Source organism: Cicer arietinum, chromosome 3 (assembly GCF_000331145.2).
Source record: "Cicer arietinum cultivar CDC Frontier isolate Library 1 chromosome 3, Cicar.CDCFrontier_v2.0, whole genome shotgun sequence".
Taxonomy (NCBI): domain Eukaryota; kingdom Viridiplantae; phylum Streptophyta; class Magnoliopsida; order Fabales; family Fabaceae; genus Cicer; species Cicer arietinum.
The window spans coordinates 48,158,931-48,175,926 of record NC_021162.2 but is presented as its reverse complement, the minus strand read 5'-3'; the positions used below and the strand labels follow the sequence as shown (position 1 = coordinate 48,175,926).

General features: G+C 31.4%; 1 protein-coding gene across 1 annotated transcript; it reads right to left on the bottom strand.

Annotated features, from left to right (window-relative positions):
• Positions 1-321: 321 nt before the first annotated feature.
• On the bottom strand, positions 322-6,555 carry LOC101489586 (protein FAR1-RELATED SEQUENCE 2). The gene is made up of 3 exons (XM_012713504.3): positions 6,324-6,555; positions 1,957-2,384; positions 322-616 (listed from the first exon to the last, which is right to left on the bottom strand). Exons 2-3 carry the CDS (start codon positions 2,371-2,373, stop codon positions 395-397), a joined length of 639 nt encoding a protein of 212 aa, XP_012568958.1. The 5' UTR covers positions 2,374-2,384; positions 6,324-6,555; the 3' UTR covers positions 322-394.
• Between the last annotated feature and the right edge of the window lie 10,441 nt (positions 6,556-16,996).

Here is a 16,996-nt window from a genome sequence, read left to right as displayed (position 1 = left end):
GAGATTGGGAGATATAAAACGTTGGGTTCAATCATCTCCTACTAACTTTCTAACAATTAGTAACGACTAACTTTGGCTATCCCCAAATAAAATACTAGATAAAGTGGCTGAGTTTTGTAAACCATTTCAACAAATCCAGTTATATGCTATATTTGGCTTAGTAAGACTAGTATTCCATTTCTTTTTTGCAAAACTTGACATACCCTATGGTTTCACTCCCATCAAAATAATAATTCATTTATGTTTGAAAAATGCTAGCAACACACTCTCACAATGCTACTTTAAGGTACTATTAGCCTCGACTTTCAGAACTCCCGAGAATTGAAAGAACAAATTCAAATGTATAATGGAGTGCTATAATTAGTGAAATTATATACTATATTAATTTATACACTCAAGTACAGTACCGAGGCTTACTGTTCTGGGAACATTTTTGCAATTCAGACTCAGCTCTCCTTACATTTTCAATAATGAGTTGAATTCTTGTGGACATTTCCACTGTTTCCTCCTCAACATTGTTTATGAAGCTCATTAGTTTTTCTCTATACGCAGCACACAGTTCATCTTGGCGCTCCAATTCGATAGTAAGTTCAGCAATTTTTTTATCTTTATCGTCCTACAAGTAGAGAGAAAATCAAATTAAAAAAGTAAGGATCCACAGATCAAGTAGAATTGGAAATTATAAGATAATATCAGAAAAGAAACTCAAAAAACTAGTATTGGTAAAGATTTACAAAAACATTCCTCCCCATAAGAATCAACTCTAGCGAGACCAAGAAAGTAAGTTCATATGCTTAAATTTTTTACACTTTTATGTACAACAACAACAACAACCAAACCTTATCTCACTAAGTAGGGTTGACTACATTAATCAAACGTCGTCATAATGTTCTATCATTTATCTTTTTCCAGCTCATTAATCCATTAAATCTTCCTTATAGTTTCTCTAAGTTTTCCTCTGTCTCTAGCGATTTGACTACCCTCCATTTGATCTACTCTTCTCACTACAGAATCTACAGTTCTTCTTTCCACATGCCCAAACCACCTAAGCCAAGTTTCTACCATCTTTTCTACTTTGTTTCTACTCTCCTTACACCTTTATGTACCAAACATTTCATTTAATTTACTTTGATAGAATATCTAAAACCTTTAACAGGGTTCATAAGCTAAATTTGGAAGACTTCGACAGTATTTTAAATCCGCTTATGGAGGCAATAGATGAATTCCCCTTGATTTTTCTGAAAATGAACAGTCACTTTGGGGATAATTAACAAACTTATGAACCAGGAAGATTGAAATAAGTCTTACCTGAACCCATGTTTTCGTTATGTTCGCCATCTCAAGGACAGTAGTACTGGGGATAGCGTGATGGTGTTTCCTGTCAAACTTATGCCGTGTTCTTATGGGCTATGAATGGTAAACGAAGGTATAGTGTAGCACAATCAGACAATGTGTATCGTTTAATCAGACACTTGGTAAAGGTCGGGGTACTCCTTCAGGTAAGATCATCGGAGGTCTCATCACACTGGTTCCAGTTCACCTTGGCCATGAGAATGACTTGGCCAAATTGCAACCAGTCTGCAGAACTCACGAACTTGATATTGAGGCCTATTCAGCAATGCAGAATTGCATATGATCCTAGAGCTGGGGTTGTCTAGTAATCGTTTATTTTCTATGGATAAACAAAATCTTAGATTCGAGGAAATGCATATGATCCTAGATGAAATGACTATGTCCAGCAATTAAAGTTATCAGCAGTTAAATCCACAGGTCTTGTATGCATACATTTCCAGACTCACTTGCAAGGCAGATGGAAGAAAATAAATAAACGTACTTATTATCAACGCTGTACTGAAACAATGAATAAGCTAAAGTTCATGCCTAAGAAACAATGAAGATCTACTTAAACAAGTGGAAAGCTATAATAAAAACATTATAAGCAAACAGAAAACTCACCGCTGAATTGAAACCATTAGCTGTAGCAATTAAAGGATGGTTGTGATCCTTTACAAATCTTGAGACAACCCATTTTCCAGATTTTTCCAGCTTGAATAAAATTGTTGCCTTGCAACCTTCTCGAGCACTATGCCTTAGTTTTTTCTCTAGCCCCAATGTTCCCTTGTTATTGGGTGAGAATCCTTGTTTGTTACATCCAAGTCGACGAGCAAGAGTCCTGCCATCAATTCCAGAACGTCGACGTTGCATAACACGTACAGCAAATCCTACCCGTCTAGCATATTCAAAATAAAATTTCTTGGCAGCTTCTTCAGAATCAAATTCCATGCCCACATATGGCTCTTGAACTTCAACACCATCAAATATACTTGTACTCTTTTCTAGACAGGTATGATCTGCCTCATTTCCCTTGTCCATCAAATAAAAATCTGCCAAATTTGTGTCATCAGGATAGACATTATTACATTTTTAAATACTCATCAACTTTGATGTGTAAAACTTCAGTGTTTTTGAATTCACAGATGCATACTCAATACACCAAAAACACATCAGACCTCCGACAAAAGTTGAGAACAAGTATCGGAGTCTATACATTTCATGCTTATTGAGTAAAGGAAAAAACAAAATTGAACTGTATATAGGCTATTATTTATTATTAGCTGGAGCACTGAAAACAGAGCCTGAGTGACAGCTTGCTACATAGGACCAGCAAAAAGAAAAATGGGAAAGGCAAGGAACAATAAAATGAAAATCATTTTAAAGAAATTGAATCACAACTCATACTACCACAAGTATATTGTGTTAGTAATAATAATAGTGCCAAAGCAAGATCAAATGCCCAAAACTACCAATAGACTGTTTCATAAGTGTTGAAGTTGTGGGATTTTAGAGAAAATGAGGAGAGAAAATAATAAGGGTTTGAATATTATTGATAATAGCTTAATACTAATTTGATTACAATAGACTCAATACTAATCTCTATTTATAGAGAAACATAGACTAAATCCTAAATTAGGAATAAATCATAATAATAATAAGAGATATTCTAAGATTCTCTATGATTATAAATTGGTCATAGAAAATAACTCAAGATACTCTAATATAATATAAAAGATATTATAAGATATTTTCTAATATTCTAACACTCCCCCTCAAGCTAAAGCTTACTAAGCTTTAGCTTGCTACAAGAAAACAATGTTTTGCTCTGCAAAATAATAAAAAGGATGGAAAAGCAACTCAGGGATGCAGGTGAAGTCGGAGAGAATTGCTATAAATATAGCTTAGCCAGATAGCCGATATGATCATCAGCCTGAGAGAAATTCATGGCAAGCAATTGAACAAAGCGAGGTCCGTTCTTCTAAAAACTGCATTTGGAAGCTTTAAACCAATAATATTGGAGAGGCGTGCTTCAAGGAGAGAAAGGCAAGGCCAGTACATCTGGGACAAAGATGGGGCCAGTGCATCTGGGACAAATTGTCATGCTAAAGTGTGAGTCATAAAAATAAAAGACATCGTCAGAATAATCATCAATGGGAAAATAAGTCATCACAAATATGATTCATCAGTGGGAAAAGGGACACCACCGGAATGATCATCGGTGGGAATAGAAGCCACTGTTGTAATCTATTAGTAAGAACTAAATTGCATGACAAACACCAAAGAGGAAGCAGCGCGACTCTAATGAAACGAAGCCATAATCGACAACCGAAGTGAGAAAATGCATCCAAAACAGGAGAGACAGTGGTTGTTTCGGAAAACTTTTCTAGCAGCGACGGCAGGCAGCAGCAGCAAACGACGGCGGCGGCAGTAACAAATTGAATGGAAATCGAGTGAAACGTGTCGGAATGTTGGAAAAGAGAAACTATGATTATATTCTATAACTGTTGGGAACTCGACAGCGGAATAGAGACGGGATCGTTCAAGGAGGATCGAAATAGGCTCTGATACCATGTTGAAGTTGTGGGATTTTAGAGAAAATGAGGAGAGAAAATAATAAGGGTTTGAATATTATTGATAATAGCTTAATACTAATTTGATTACAATAGACTCAATACTAATCTCTATTTATAGAGAAACATAGACTAAATCCTAAATTAGGAATAAATCATAATAATAATAAGAGATATTCTAAGATTCTCTATGATTATAAATTGATCATAGAAAATAACTCAAGATACTCTAATATAATATAAAAGATATTATAAGATATTTTCTAATATTCTAACAATAAGATTCGGCAGGCCTCAATCAATTCTAGATGGAGATCTTTCCTTGCTTCAGAAAAAAGTATATTGTAACGCGCATTGTGCAGTTGGTCACTCACTGTTAGCACTGTTACATTGAAACATATCCGATTCTGAAACAAACGGGCTATAATAATAACAACAACAATAATAATAATAATAATAACCTAATATCAATTCCCCCATCCAAGCCCATCCATCCCTCTTTACCTTTGGAGGCGACAGAGAGACCACGGAACTCTCAATAACCAACTAACTAAGCACAAATGCAGGTACATAAGATTTGAATGAACTTATAAAAGAAATGAAAAAAAAAGTCTATTAATCCAAATAAACATGGAGTCGGACAGAAAACAAAAAAACTTGCTTTAATTAGTTGATGTTATCTAAGCCGAAGACAATGATAATAAAATTGTGTTTTTCAATTACATTATCTTGTTTTCTTCAACAATATGGGAAAATAATTTCTGAATATATTTCCACTTACAAGCTAATCTTTCTCCTGGTATCCCAGCATCGATTTCAAAAACTAGGAGGTGATTACATCATAACTAGTGAATAGATAAATTATTCCAACAACAATGCTGCAAACTAAGGATATTTTCGGTTCCTACGGCAAATATCACATACATTTGCAGTTTTTCAATTGTAAACCAAACTAACACTAAGCTCCGGGAGCTGGGCATCCACACCTGTCCGTATTCCTTCTTGCCTAAGATTTTACATATTAGAAGCCCTGTATTTTCCAATTCATTCATGATTAAAAACAATGAATCAGAATCCTTCTCTTACAACCAAATTAAGTTGATTGTTTTAAACCAATGCACTTACAAGTTACAACTCTGATACCATTATCTGAATTCTGAAACAATTATGGGACCTAAAATCGCCTATCCACTTCTGTAGATATATAGAAGCTCAAATTATGGGACCTCAAAACTCAAAAGGTAACTCTAATAACAAGGACTTTTCATACAGGTGGATTTATCTACCAAATTCAAAATGTTTGGTTTAGCATCTTGCTCTTTTCAAATGTGAGTAAACAAAAAAGGCAAAGATCACTCTATGTTGGCATCTTAATTGAGTTTACATTGAAATGATATATATAACTCATGGTTAGAAATTTAGAATACTTCTGACTTTTCTTTGTGGCAGGTGGACAATCTTAAATTGTCAATGGTGTTTCTTTTTTGAAAGACACTTGGCATGGAGAATGTTATATCCCCAAAACCATTACTTGTAGATCATCATTTAATGTAATGAAAGTCTGAGAAAACAGCGTACTTAGGTGATTTCATACTAACCAAGGGTAAAAGTTTGACCAGATGTGCAAGATCATGTTACATATTTATGTGCTTAAATTTATACTAAGGAGTGTCTGTATTACACAAAACAAAACAGAACAAAAGGGCATACTTAGAGTCCTGCAATTTGAGATAAACTTTAACAAATCAGTTATGCAACAAAAACAAGTGATGTCTAGAAGATACTCCCAATTGTCTTTTATAAAAAGGACTGAAGGTAGTATCTATTTGTACATTTCTGAAGAAAATAAATCATTAAGAAAGAGAGAAGGAAATTGGAAGATACGAGACCTTCCACACAGAAAGAACCAAAAAAAAGTTAAACATGAAAAAGAGTAAACATAATGGAGTCCTTCAGCATATCAGTTACCGAGTTCAAACTCGGTTGGAACAATTGTTGGTCAAACTTTACTTACCTCTCAGCCAAACTCTAGATTACCGAGGTCTATTTCCCTTGGAAACCAGAGGATTAAAATTAAAAACATAACCAAAACCCTAAATCTCCACTTAGTACACTAACCAAAGCCAACTAAATCATTTAAATTTCTTAAATTTGCTCTGCCAAAATCTTTTCAACACTTATTCTTCAAAATTTGTTGTATTTTACAATCTAAACTAAATTCTCAAACCCCATACATATTTTGTTTATGTCTGAACTGAATCTCATACATTATCATCATCATCATGATATCATAAGATAAACTCACACTCCACCTCTAATAAATATAAGAGACATATCACAATCTTACGCTATATTCAACAATGAGTTTTGGTTCTCTAATGAAAAAGGAAATAAAATAAACAAAGCAGCGTAACTTACTGTGAAACAGAAGAGGAATAGGTTTTGAAGATGTATCAGAGCAAAGTTCGAAATTTGAGTAACTAATAAGAGGGAGAAACAATCTTGTGCGGAATTTGATTTCACTAATTGATGAAAATTGAAGAATGAAAGTAGATTTTGGGTGTTGTTTTACTTCTGTAACCCTTGTTCTGTTACGCTAACCAATAGGAAACTCATTTGTGACTGTGTCAGGGAACTTACAACCAACTCAACGTCTATTTTCTTATGTATCTATTTTACCAAATTGACTCTCTATGACTAAGTCACTTTAAAAAATAAATTTGAATTAATATTAATAATTGTGGATCAAATAAATAGTTGTTATAAAATGTTCATGCATAATTTATCATATATTATATATATGTTTATAATATCTATTATTGATTTATGAAAATTTCTATGGCATAGTTGAAAAAATAAATTATAATTTAATGATGTAATGTTATATAGTATATTGCAATTAGTAGAGCTCTCAAAATGAGATAGCTCAATTGGTTAGTTTGCTAAAGAATGTGAACTGCAAAGGAAATAAACTAATTAATTGAAAATAATATATATATGAAATAAAACTTTAAATCAAAAGTGTCAATCATCTGTCAAAACATATAATATGATGTATTTTCTAAATCTAATGAAGCTCAATATTGTAGATGCCCTGTATAACCTATAGCTCATGATGTAGACTCATCAATACGGTGTTTCTTCCAATGTCATACAAGTGGAAGTAACATACATGCGTATTTCAATTTAACTTGAACCCAATAACTTTCATTAACAAAATCAATGTTGATAATACGATCACGTGATAGGTCTCCATTGTGTGCACCCCTCAATGGAAAAAAAGTCAAACAAATTTTTTTTGTCAATGTAATAAGAACGAGATTATATTTGGTTGTTATCATGTAAGCCATATCTGGAATGCTCATCTAATTCTCGTTTGGTTGGTTTCCCAAATCAGTTACAAGTAAAGAGTATGTCACTTCTTGCAAACGTTCCTTAAATAATGCAGCATATAAACCAGGTTTGGACTTAATCTCTGTATACAACTGTCGACGCACAATGCTCCAATATTCTTCACTATGACCAAGTAAAGCAGCAATAGCACAATATCCACAGTTCCCATCTGCTTTAATATTAACTATGTCTTCAATATATGGATGAATTAGAGGAGAAAACTCATCGAAATATTTTCTAACTTGACTCGTCAGAGGTGCTTGCTGGAAGACTTGTTTGGAAGCTTGTTCGGAGGCTTGTTGGGATGCTTTCATGGGTCATTGCCGAGAAACTTGAGTATTTGCATAATCAGAATAAAATGCATCAACATGCTCAAAATATGAAGGGTCGCGATAAACATCAAATCCCTTCGACTTAATGCCTTTTTTCCTTTTTACACCACCTTTTCTTTTGATCTTATCCAGTGGTGCAGACATTGATGTTGTCTCTAGATATGCTATTTCACGCAACTTGCTCTTTAATGCCCTCATTTCAGCAAAAAGATTAAGTGTTTTCCATGTTTTCCAAATTATATTCATCTCCGATGTAATGTTCAACTCTAAATCATTTGCTAACTTTTCTTCCTCTTGATCACTATTCATGGTTAATTTCCTTCAATGTATATGAACAACATCTAATGGAATTGGAACACCTTCCAACTTATATCATGCTAACTTACATGCACAAGGTAACCCATGAGTGTTTCTAAGTATACAATAACACGCAGCTTTGTCGTTACCGACATAGTTGACTCTCTTGTATTCATGAACAATATCAGCTAAGGCTTTCTTGGATACAACCCAAGTCAACTTCTCATAGAATGGATTGTTGTGTATATGCTCTTTGCGACCCTTACTTATCTCAAATGAACCTTTTATCTTAATAATTTGGAACTTCAACATGTCATTCATACCATTACATGCCTTACAAAAATCTCATTTACTGTGTTCTAAAAATTTTTTTAATGACCAATGAGCAGACTCAACCCTAATATTCAAACATAAAAAAGATTTGATTTTATTTAAATAAAAAATTTATCATGCATGTTTAATCCTATATAAGTATAAATATAAAATAAAATGCAAAATTTTAATGACGTACCTATTAGTAGTAGTATTTCCTAGATGCAATACTTGATTGGTCGATGCTTCAACAAATCTTTCCTTGTAAGGATTCAACCATGTGTCTCTGACGTAGTCAAAGAAAATAATATTATCAAAGCATGTTTGCTCAAACATTTGCAAAAGTTCATCGTACTCCTTCTCTTCAGAACAATAAACAATTTTCCTCCATAACTCAAGAATGGATTCCTGCATATCTTTCTTTAATATATATTATTTGCATTTGACTCCAACATTTTTGTTAATATGAAGTTGAAAAAGTAAGTTTGTTGAAGATGGAAATACAGCTTCAATTGCATTCATTAAAGCAAGTTCTCTGTCTGTCACGATCACTTGAAGAAATGAGGTATTTGAAACAAACAACTCTTTTAACTTTTCCAAATCCCAACAAAAGTTTTCTTGACGCTCACAATCCATATAAGCAAATGCAACGTTAAATGTCAATCCAGTTGAAGTTACACTAACAATTATAAACAATGGTAACCTATACATGTTGGTTTTGTAGGTGATATCTATGATCAATACAAGATGGAACATGTTCAACAAAGTTATGGAATCTGAGTGCGTCCAAAACATGTCCCTCACAACGTTGGAGTCTCCATGAGTCCTACTCCAACAAGCATACTTCTCAACTTAAAATAACTTCAACAAATGTTGTTGTTGAGACAAAATCTCAATTTAATGTTTTGATGAAAACAAACAAAAAGTTAATTAAGAATGTTAATTATGATTATAAATGTTATGTTAATTTAACTCGTGATTTTTAGTGTATTAATTTAAAGATAGGATTTAAACAAAGCAAAAAAATAAACATAAAAAGGCAAGAAACTGAACAGAAAAAAATGGAGAACATTCTTAACAAAATCTGGAAAATAGAGAATGTTCTCCAATTTCAAGAATGATCATCACAGCTCCAAAAATCAATCAATTTTCACTAGTTAAAAGAAGTTTTAGCCTCTAGATTTTACATCTATATCATCAGTACTTGGCAAGGAACAAACTGAGATGATCAAATTCAAAGAAACTACTTGAATCACAAAGAGAGAAGATCACGAATTAGCAATACCAAACATATATGAACCTTCTCCAACTTGACTGTCAAGAAAGAATAACATTCTTAACAGCATTCTGATCATTCTCCAGCATGTTGGCATTAATCTCCAGGATGCTAACATCATTCTCTGACATGTTAACATTAATCTCCAGCATGCTAACATCACTCTCCAACATGTTAAACATCAATCTCCATAATGATAACATCAATCTGCAGAAAGTTCTCATCAGTCTCCAGAATGATCAGATCTGCCTCCAGAATGATCAGATCAATCTCCAGAGTGATCAGATCAGTCTCCAGAATGATCAGATCAGTCTCCAAAATATTCAGAACAGTCTCCAAAATGATCATCAGTCTCGAGAATTTTCAACATCATTCTCCAGCAGACTGTAATTATTCTCCAAGCTGTTTTGGCATAATCAAATCTCCAGATTGAAGCAATATCATCAACAAATATATATGAGGTATAAAGGATTATTAAACACAAAAGAAATCTGATCAAGAACGAAGAAAAACGTCCAGTCAAATAGATTTCACAAAGTGTTCAAAGGCTAGAATATTTTTATTCATATATATTGATTTTGGTCAAAATTGATAGAGCACTACCAACAGATCTTTTAACCAATTATTAAATGTCCTAAAAGCCTATAAAAGGAAGGCCAATGCTCAAGAAAACATCAAAGCATCAAGTACTAAGAAAATTCATTACTCATTTCAATCATACTTGAATTTCTCTCACTCACATACATTGAATTAGTTCTGATTTTTCCATCTGATTCTTAGAATCATTCTCGTGTATTTTTCTGCCAAAGAATCAAAACTCAAACAAGTGTTGAGCCTTCTCATATTCTAATAAAACAATCTCATCGTTATTGTAAAACTCGAACTATAAGAGTTTAATATAGTTTGAGTAAATTGTAAGAAATCTTATCAAGGTTGATATGTGACCTGATTGAACTCCTTTTCTGGGTGGAAAGGTTTTAACTTTGTAACAAATCAAGGTTGGTCTGAGCTAGGTGTTGTAAAACCAATAAGGTACTTTGTTTTGAACACTTAGTTGAAAATCTAACAGTGTTGAGGACTGGACGCAACCCGAGTTGGGTAAACCAAGATATATCCTTGAGTGGTATCTCTTCCCTTATCTATTTACTTTCAGTCAGATTGATTATCAAGTTAAATACATAAACTGAATTACTGATTTTAACTAACCAAGAACGTTCTCCGTTTTCTGGTTAAAACCAAGAACGTTCTCTGTTTTCTGTTTTCACAACCAAGATCAATCTTGAGTTATTTTCTTAAGTTTTTAACAGGAATTTTTAAAAGGGTGTATTTACAATTCAAACCCCCTTTTCTTGTAAATTGACATTGTTACTTCAGTTGCATATCAGTTCTAGGTCCTTTCAAATTCTTCATGTATGTGCTTCGTCCCTTATAAATTTGAGAGATATTAGTCACATTCTCCTTATCTTGATCTCTCAAAGATGAGAAGATGTGTCTCGATGCCACGTGATACTTTATCAGCTCGTCAATACGTTTCTTATCTTCTTCTTTTAAGCGTCCTATAAATGCATTATTCTCAAAAGTAGCCACTAACTCATGGTTGTGAAGCTCACACATTAAACTAATAATTCATCCCTCATAATTTTTCAATGGTCTCGATCTAAGTGTAAACGGACAACCACACCTTTTAGTTGAAGTACCTGAGTTACTTTCATTTGACTTATATTTTCCACCTCTATCACAACAAAGAATTAATTTGGACTTTTTTCCTCTCTTTCTAGTCTCTACGTTAGATCGAGTAATGATAACTGGTACTCGATTTTGTCGGCCAATCTCTCTTGCCTATGATATGACAGCTTCTCGTGACTCAAAAATTTGATCAATGCTTTAGTCAAATCTATATATGGCTATGTTTCTTCAATCCTTATTTAAATAAAAAATTAACATACCGGATTTTTGAAATTTCCAATAAGGTAAATGCAATTACCGGTAATTTCAAGGCACAAATTTCCGGTAGTATTAATATTTTACCGGAACTTTGTTGGCGAAATTTCCAGTAAAATAATTGTACTACCAGAAATTTGAAAAACGAAATTTCCGATAGTGAAAAATTGTGAACCGTATTTTGATGGGAAAAATGTTACTTACCGGATATTTGGCTGAGCGGTGAGATTTTAGAGTAATTTTTCTTTACCATTCACTGAATGAAAATTAAAGGATAATTTTGAGTTTTTAAGAATTTGGAAGGTATAAGGTTAATTGGGGGTACCAAATCCAACTTTTCAAGGTTTGAGCTTAATAATTTCAGCACGAATTTTTTTAGGACTTTTGAGCCCGGTCCGAATAAACTCATTACCCATTTGGGTTAGCCCGTATGGGTACCAGGTAGCCCACAACCCGCATAATCAATTTTTAAAAAATTAAAATAGTAAAATTAGCCTTAAAAAAAAGACCAATCAAACAAAAATTAACTTGGGTCGGGTCCAATATTTCTTAAGAATTCACAAAAATACAACAAACCATATTTTGAAGGGAAATATGACGGCACTCTCATAGTGTCACTCATCTCACTCCACGGGCAAAGCATTGACTAATTCTAATTGTTTCCAACATAATTACATTCACTCCAAAGCAGTGAGTCCAGCGACGACACCCATCTCAACGTCAATCATCGTTCACAACATCATTCCTTCTTCACGTTCACTTTTTCACCGCAACGTCAATCTTCATTCATTTTATCTCGTCGTCAATCTAATACCAACTTTCCTACGTGTATTGTTGTCCTTGCGCCAGCTTCAGTATGCCATCTCCTTGCATCGTCAATCTCATCGTTACTACTACTCAAATTCTTTTTGTTATACTTTGTTTCAATTTTCTCCATTTGACTGTGTTCTTGCTATGTAAGATTTTTCTCCTTGCGATTGTGTTCATGCTATGGCAGATTTAATTATTAGTTGATATGGCAGATTCTTGCTATGGCCCGAACTTAGTTTGCCTGTTATAATACGTCGCATTGTTGTATCTTGAGATTTAAGGAATGGTTGCATTTTTCCTTTCCAGAAGTAGTAACATGTACCAATCAAAAAAAGGTGGTCTATTTGATTGTCATCCTTCAAAAATATACTTGAATTTCGACATTGTTGTTTCTTCCTAAATCTTTTCCTCTAACAGTTGTTAGGTGTTGAACCTTAGAGACAAAGCTTAAATACCAATTGAATTAGCAATATCAATCACAACAAGGGGATTTGAATTGTGATCCTTTTTCAAAATTTAATTCATGCACTTAACTTTAATTAACTGAAAACAATTTTAGTTGAAATAAATTAATCTTCAGAATGTTCTGGATGTGTTAGTTTCAATAAAAACAATATACTTGTGTCCTTATGTCCTTGCTCACAACTCATTAATCTAGAGATCAATTTTAATCATTTGAGCCTTCAATTCAAGCCATGTAATTGTTTGTTGAATCTTAACAGCCTTATGTGCAATTTTGATATTCTTAACTTACAATTTGGACTTTCCAAACTGATCTGTCTTGACTTTGTTTTCTATAAAGAATAATTAAAATGTTCTTCTAAACATTCTCCAAACAATCAGAATATTTTGCATTCGTCCATCAACTTGAACATTCTCCAAACAACCAAAATGTTCTTTAATCAAAATTTGAAGACAAAATCAATTTTGATTGCTTGAAAAATGACCATATGATCTTTGCATGCATATGCAAGTTTATGTTTGATTTCCTATCTTTGAATAATTCACTCAAAAATGCAAATTAAATAATAAAATGATCAAAATTATAATTAGTAATTTAATTGATTGTTTCATTATCTTCAAAATATGAATTAAGAATTTTTTCTCAATAGAGCAGACGACCCGTATGAAAAGTGTAAAAGATCGGGATAAAAGAGCAAAAAACAAGATTGTCATCAAATTGAAGAATAGCTTTTTTGTAGAACAAGAAGTTGAAGAAGGTCACGATGGGGAACAAGAAGGAATCGAAGTCAAAGCTTTATTTTTTACTAATAAATATAACTTTCACTTTATTAATTTTATATTTCATTTTATTTTTAATTTAAATAATAATTGGAAAAAATATTTTAAATAAGAATAAGGAATACTATGCAATAAGGAAATATGACATGGTGCTGTAGACTATATTGTGCAAGCTGACATAACATCACAGATTACGTTATTGGTCGAAACAAATAACTTTACCAAAATATTTGAATTTTACAGTTCACATTAGAATTCCCCTTCATATATTCACTTTACCGATTTCTCATTATAGAGAAATTAAATTCATATTTTATAGATCAAGTTACTTTAAGGTGAGCGACTCACTTTAGAGAGTAAAGTGAATAATATTAATATTTGATGAATAAATCAATGGATAATATAAAATGCACATGAATAATTAATCACGAGTGGTTACAATTTCAACAATCGATTCACTCACTTGATTAAATATTCACTTTAAAGGAGTTAAATTCCTATTTTGCGTACTTTATTTGTTTGGTTATGGACAACTATAAAAGTGTATACGCTGATTTTATAAAATTGATTTTAGTAAAAGTGAGTGAATTGAATGTGAAGTAATTTATGTTTAAATATGTTCAAATAAAGGTGGATTGAAATAAAGTTATGTGTAAAAGTCATATTTGAACTTAAAATTTAGATGTGGCAGAGACTAAAATCAAAACAAAATATAATTATATAGATAAAAGACAAAAAAAAATTATAAATTACAAGGATGAAAACAAAAAAGCAAAGAAAAAACTATAAATTAAGTTTTCATTTTCAACTACTGTATACACAAGTATTTCATCCTTATAAAATAATAAATTTCTTGTCTATCTTCTCGTTTTTTCTTTTCTTCTCTTTTTATATAGTAAAAAGTTATGGTTAAATTATTCTCTTCATCTTTATTATCAATACTACCTACAAATTATTAAAAATTATTAACTAATCTTAAAACTGATATATAGTTTCACTGCAATACATATTATAAAACTCCTACTAAAAAAGGTTCTTGGTTGAGTAAGAATAATATCGTGATAAATGAGATTAAGGCACTATATATTTTGAATTGATTATATATATATATATTGAAAATTGATGTCTATATATTGTGAATATTGTAAAATCCTAAACTGTAGACATTTATAGTGTATTTGGAAGTTGAGTTTTGAAGGAAAAAAAATGGAATAATATATATTTAAATAAATTAAGTGGAATTGAGATATTATATAATCATTTATCATATTGTTCTTTTCATTTATCTAAAATCTCAAATATATAACAAAATGTAGACTTTGCCCTCCAAAACTCAACTTCTAAACATATCCTTAGAATTTGTTTGCATAGAGTAATTGAAAAATCTATTAAATTTAAAATTCTACGCAATTCACATGCTTCAATTGTATTTTTTTTTTTTGTTTACAAATTTTTGTTTAGATTGAACAATTTCTTATTTAAAGTTGAACTGTTTTTATAAATTTTAAAAAATTTGGGACTAAAATTAAATTTAGGCCCTAATAAATATTACGAAAAAATTGAGGGACCATTTTACAAATTTACACGCATCAATATCTAAAATCATAGTTCTAAATTGTTGTACACAGCTGAAGCAGCAATTGCAAGCACAACCCAAAGTTTTAGAGGTATTTGCATCATTAAAACCATGCCTAAACTCATTTCAGCCACATTGAAGAGAATCTCGAGTTCAATCAAAGGAAGAAACGCAAAATAAATTTTCTGCCATTAAAAAAAGAGAAATACGCAATGACAAGCATCAACACTAATCACTATGTTCTTAAGCAAACAAAAACTTACTTCCCTTAATAAAATTGATTTCAGGCCATTGAATTTTTTATGTTTCAATTTGCAATATACAATTGCAGTAACAATATTATCAACATCTGAGAGTTGTTTGCAACTGCATTTTAAGTGTGAAACTATCCATAATCTTAGAGATCTGCAATGTGAACTTAAAACCTGAATCCTCTGCTATCAAACATTTAAAAAGCTTATTAGCAGCAACAAAACTACTCCTCAAATATTTCAAAAGTTCAGTTCAGTTAAAACAAGTTCCACCCGCATATACAGATTCTCAAAATAACTTCTTTTGCTCCTTTCACAAGAAAATCATACAATAAATTAATTCAACAAACACTATATATAGATAAAAAAAATCATAAAGTAGATATATTTTATTTGAATGAATTGTATAATGTCCTAAAAACTTGTACGAATTGTATGATGCATGAAAATTGAAAATTGTATGACTTGTAAAAATTGTAAAACATGTGAGAATATAGATGTGATTGTCGCTCTCCGGCTCCCCGATATTTTTTGTCAAGATCCGCCACTGAACATGTAAACATTGGTACTAACTTGCGAACATGGACGTGATTGTATGTAATATCACGTGTCAGTGTCGTATCACCGTCGACATCTGCTGGACTCTCAACACACCTTCAATTTGAAATATTGATTGCTACATAGATCTAGATCTCACCAATAAAATCCAGCCAAACCAAATTGCAAATCACCTAAACAATTGCCGGTAACTCAATACCTAAAATCATAGTTCTAAATTGCGGTATATATATATATATATATTTTGAAAACTTGTCTATTGTGAATATTGTAAAATCCTAAATTGTAGACATTTAGAGCGTATTTAGAAGTTGAGTTTTGAAGAAAAAAAAATGGTTTTTAAAAAAAAATATTAAGTTATAATTTTTTTTTTTTTGATAAATTAAGTGAAATTAAGATGTTATATAATCATCTATCATATTGTTCTTTCTATTTGTCTAAAATCTCAAATATATAACAAAATGTAGACTTTGTCCTCCAATACTCAACTTCTAAACATATCCTTAGAGTTTGTTTGCATAGAGTAATTGAAAATTCTATTAAATTTAAAATTCTACGCAATTCAAATGCTTCAATTGCATTTTATTTATTTACAAATTTTTGTTTAGATCGAACAATTGTGTATTTAAAATTGAACTGTTTCTATAAATTTTAAAAAAATTGGGATTAAAATTAAATTTAGGCCATAATGAATATTAGGAAAAATTGAGGGACCATTTTATAAATTTGCAGAAATCAAATTGCAAAATTTGAAAATATTTAGGAACCAATTGCAAAAAAAATTAAAATATAGAACTTAATATGCAAATTTTGAAACATAGAGTCAAAATTATAAATCTTAAAATTATAGCGACAATTTTATTATTGATATATTATAAAGTAAAAAGAGAATTTAAAATTATAAATTTTGATAAGATATTTGAAATTATCTAAATTTAGTAGTGATAGAATTCCTCATGAAATTTCTTTATTTTGAAAATTCTCTAAATTTATTATCCAAATAAGATAATTTGTATCGAAGAATTTGAATTCTCTTAAAAAATTATATTCCTTCAAAAAATTCTTTCATCCAAACACACTCCTAGACTTTTGGAAATTTAAAG

Bases quoted from the DNA above. Each gene is read 5' to 3' on its own strand.
- LOC101489586 (XM_012713504.3), bottom strand. From the start codon at position 2,373: ATGGACAAGGGAAATGAGGCAGATCATACCTGTCTAGAAAAGAGTACA. The intron at 617-1,956 runs GTGAGTTTTCTG...CTCTACTTGTAG, and splicing joins CTAATGGTTTCAATTCAGCG to GACGATAAAGATAAAAAAAT.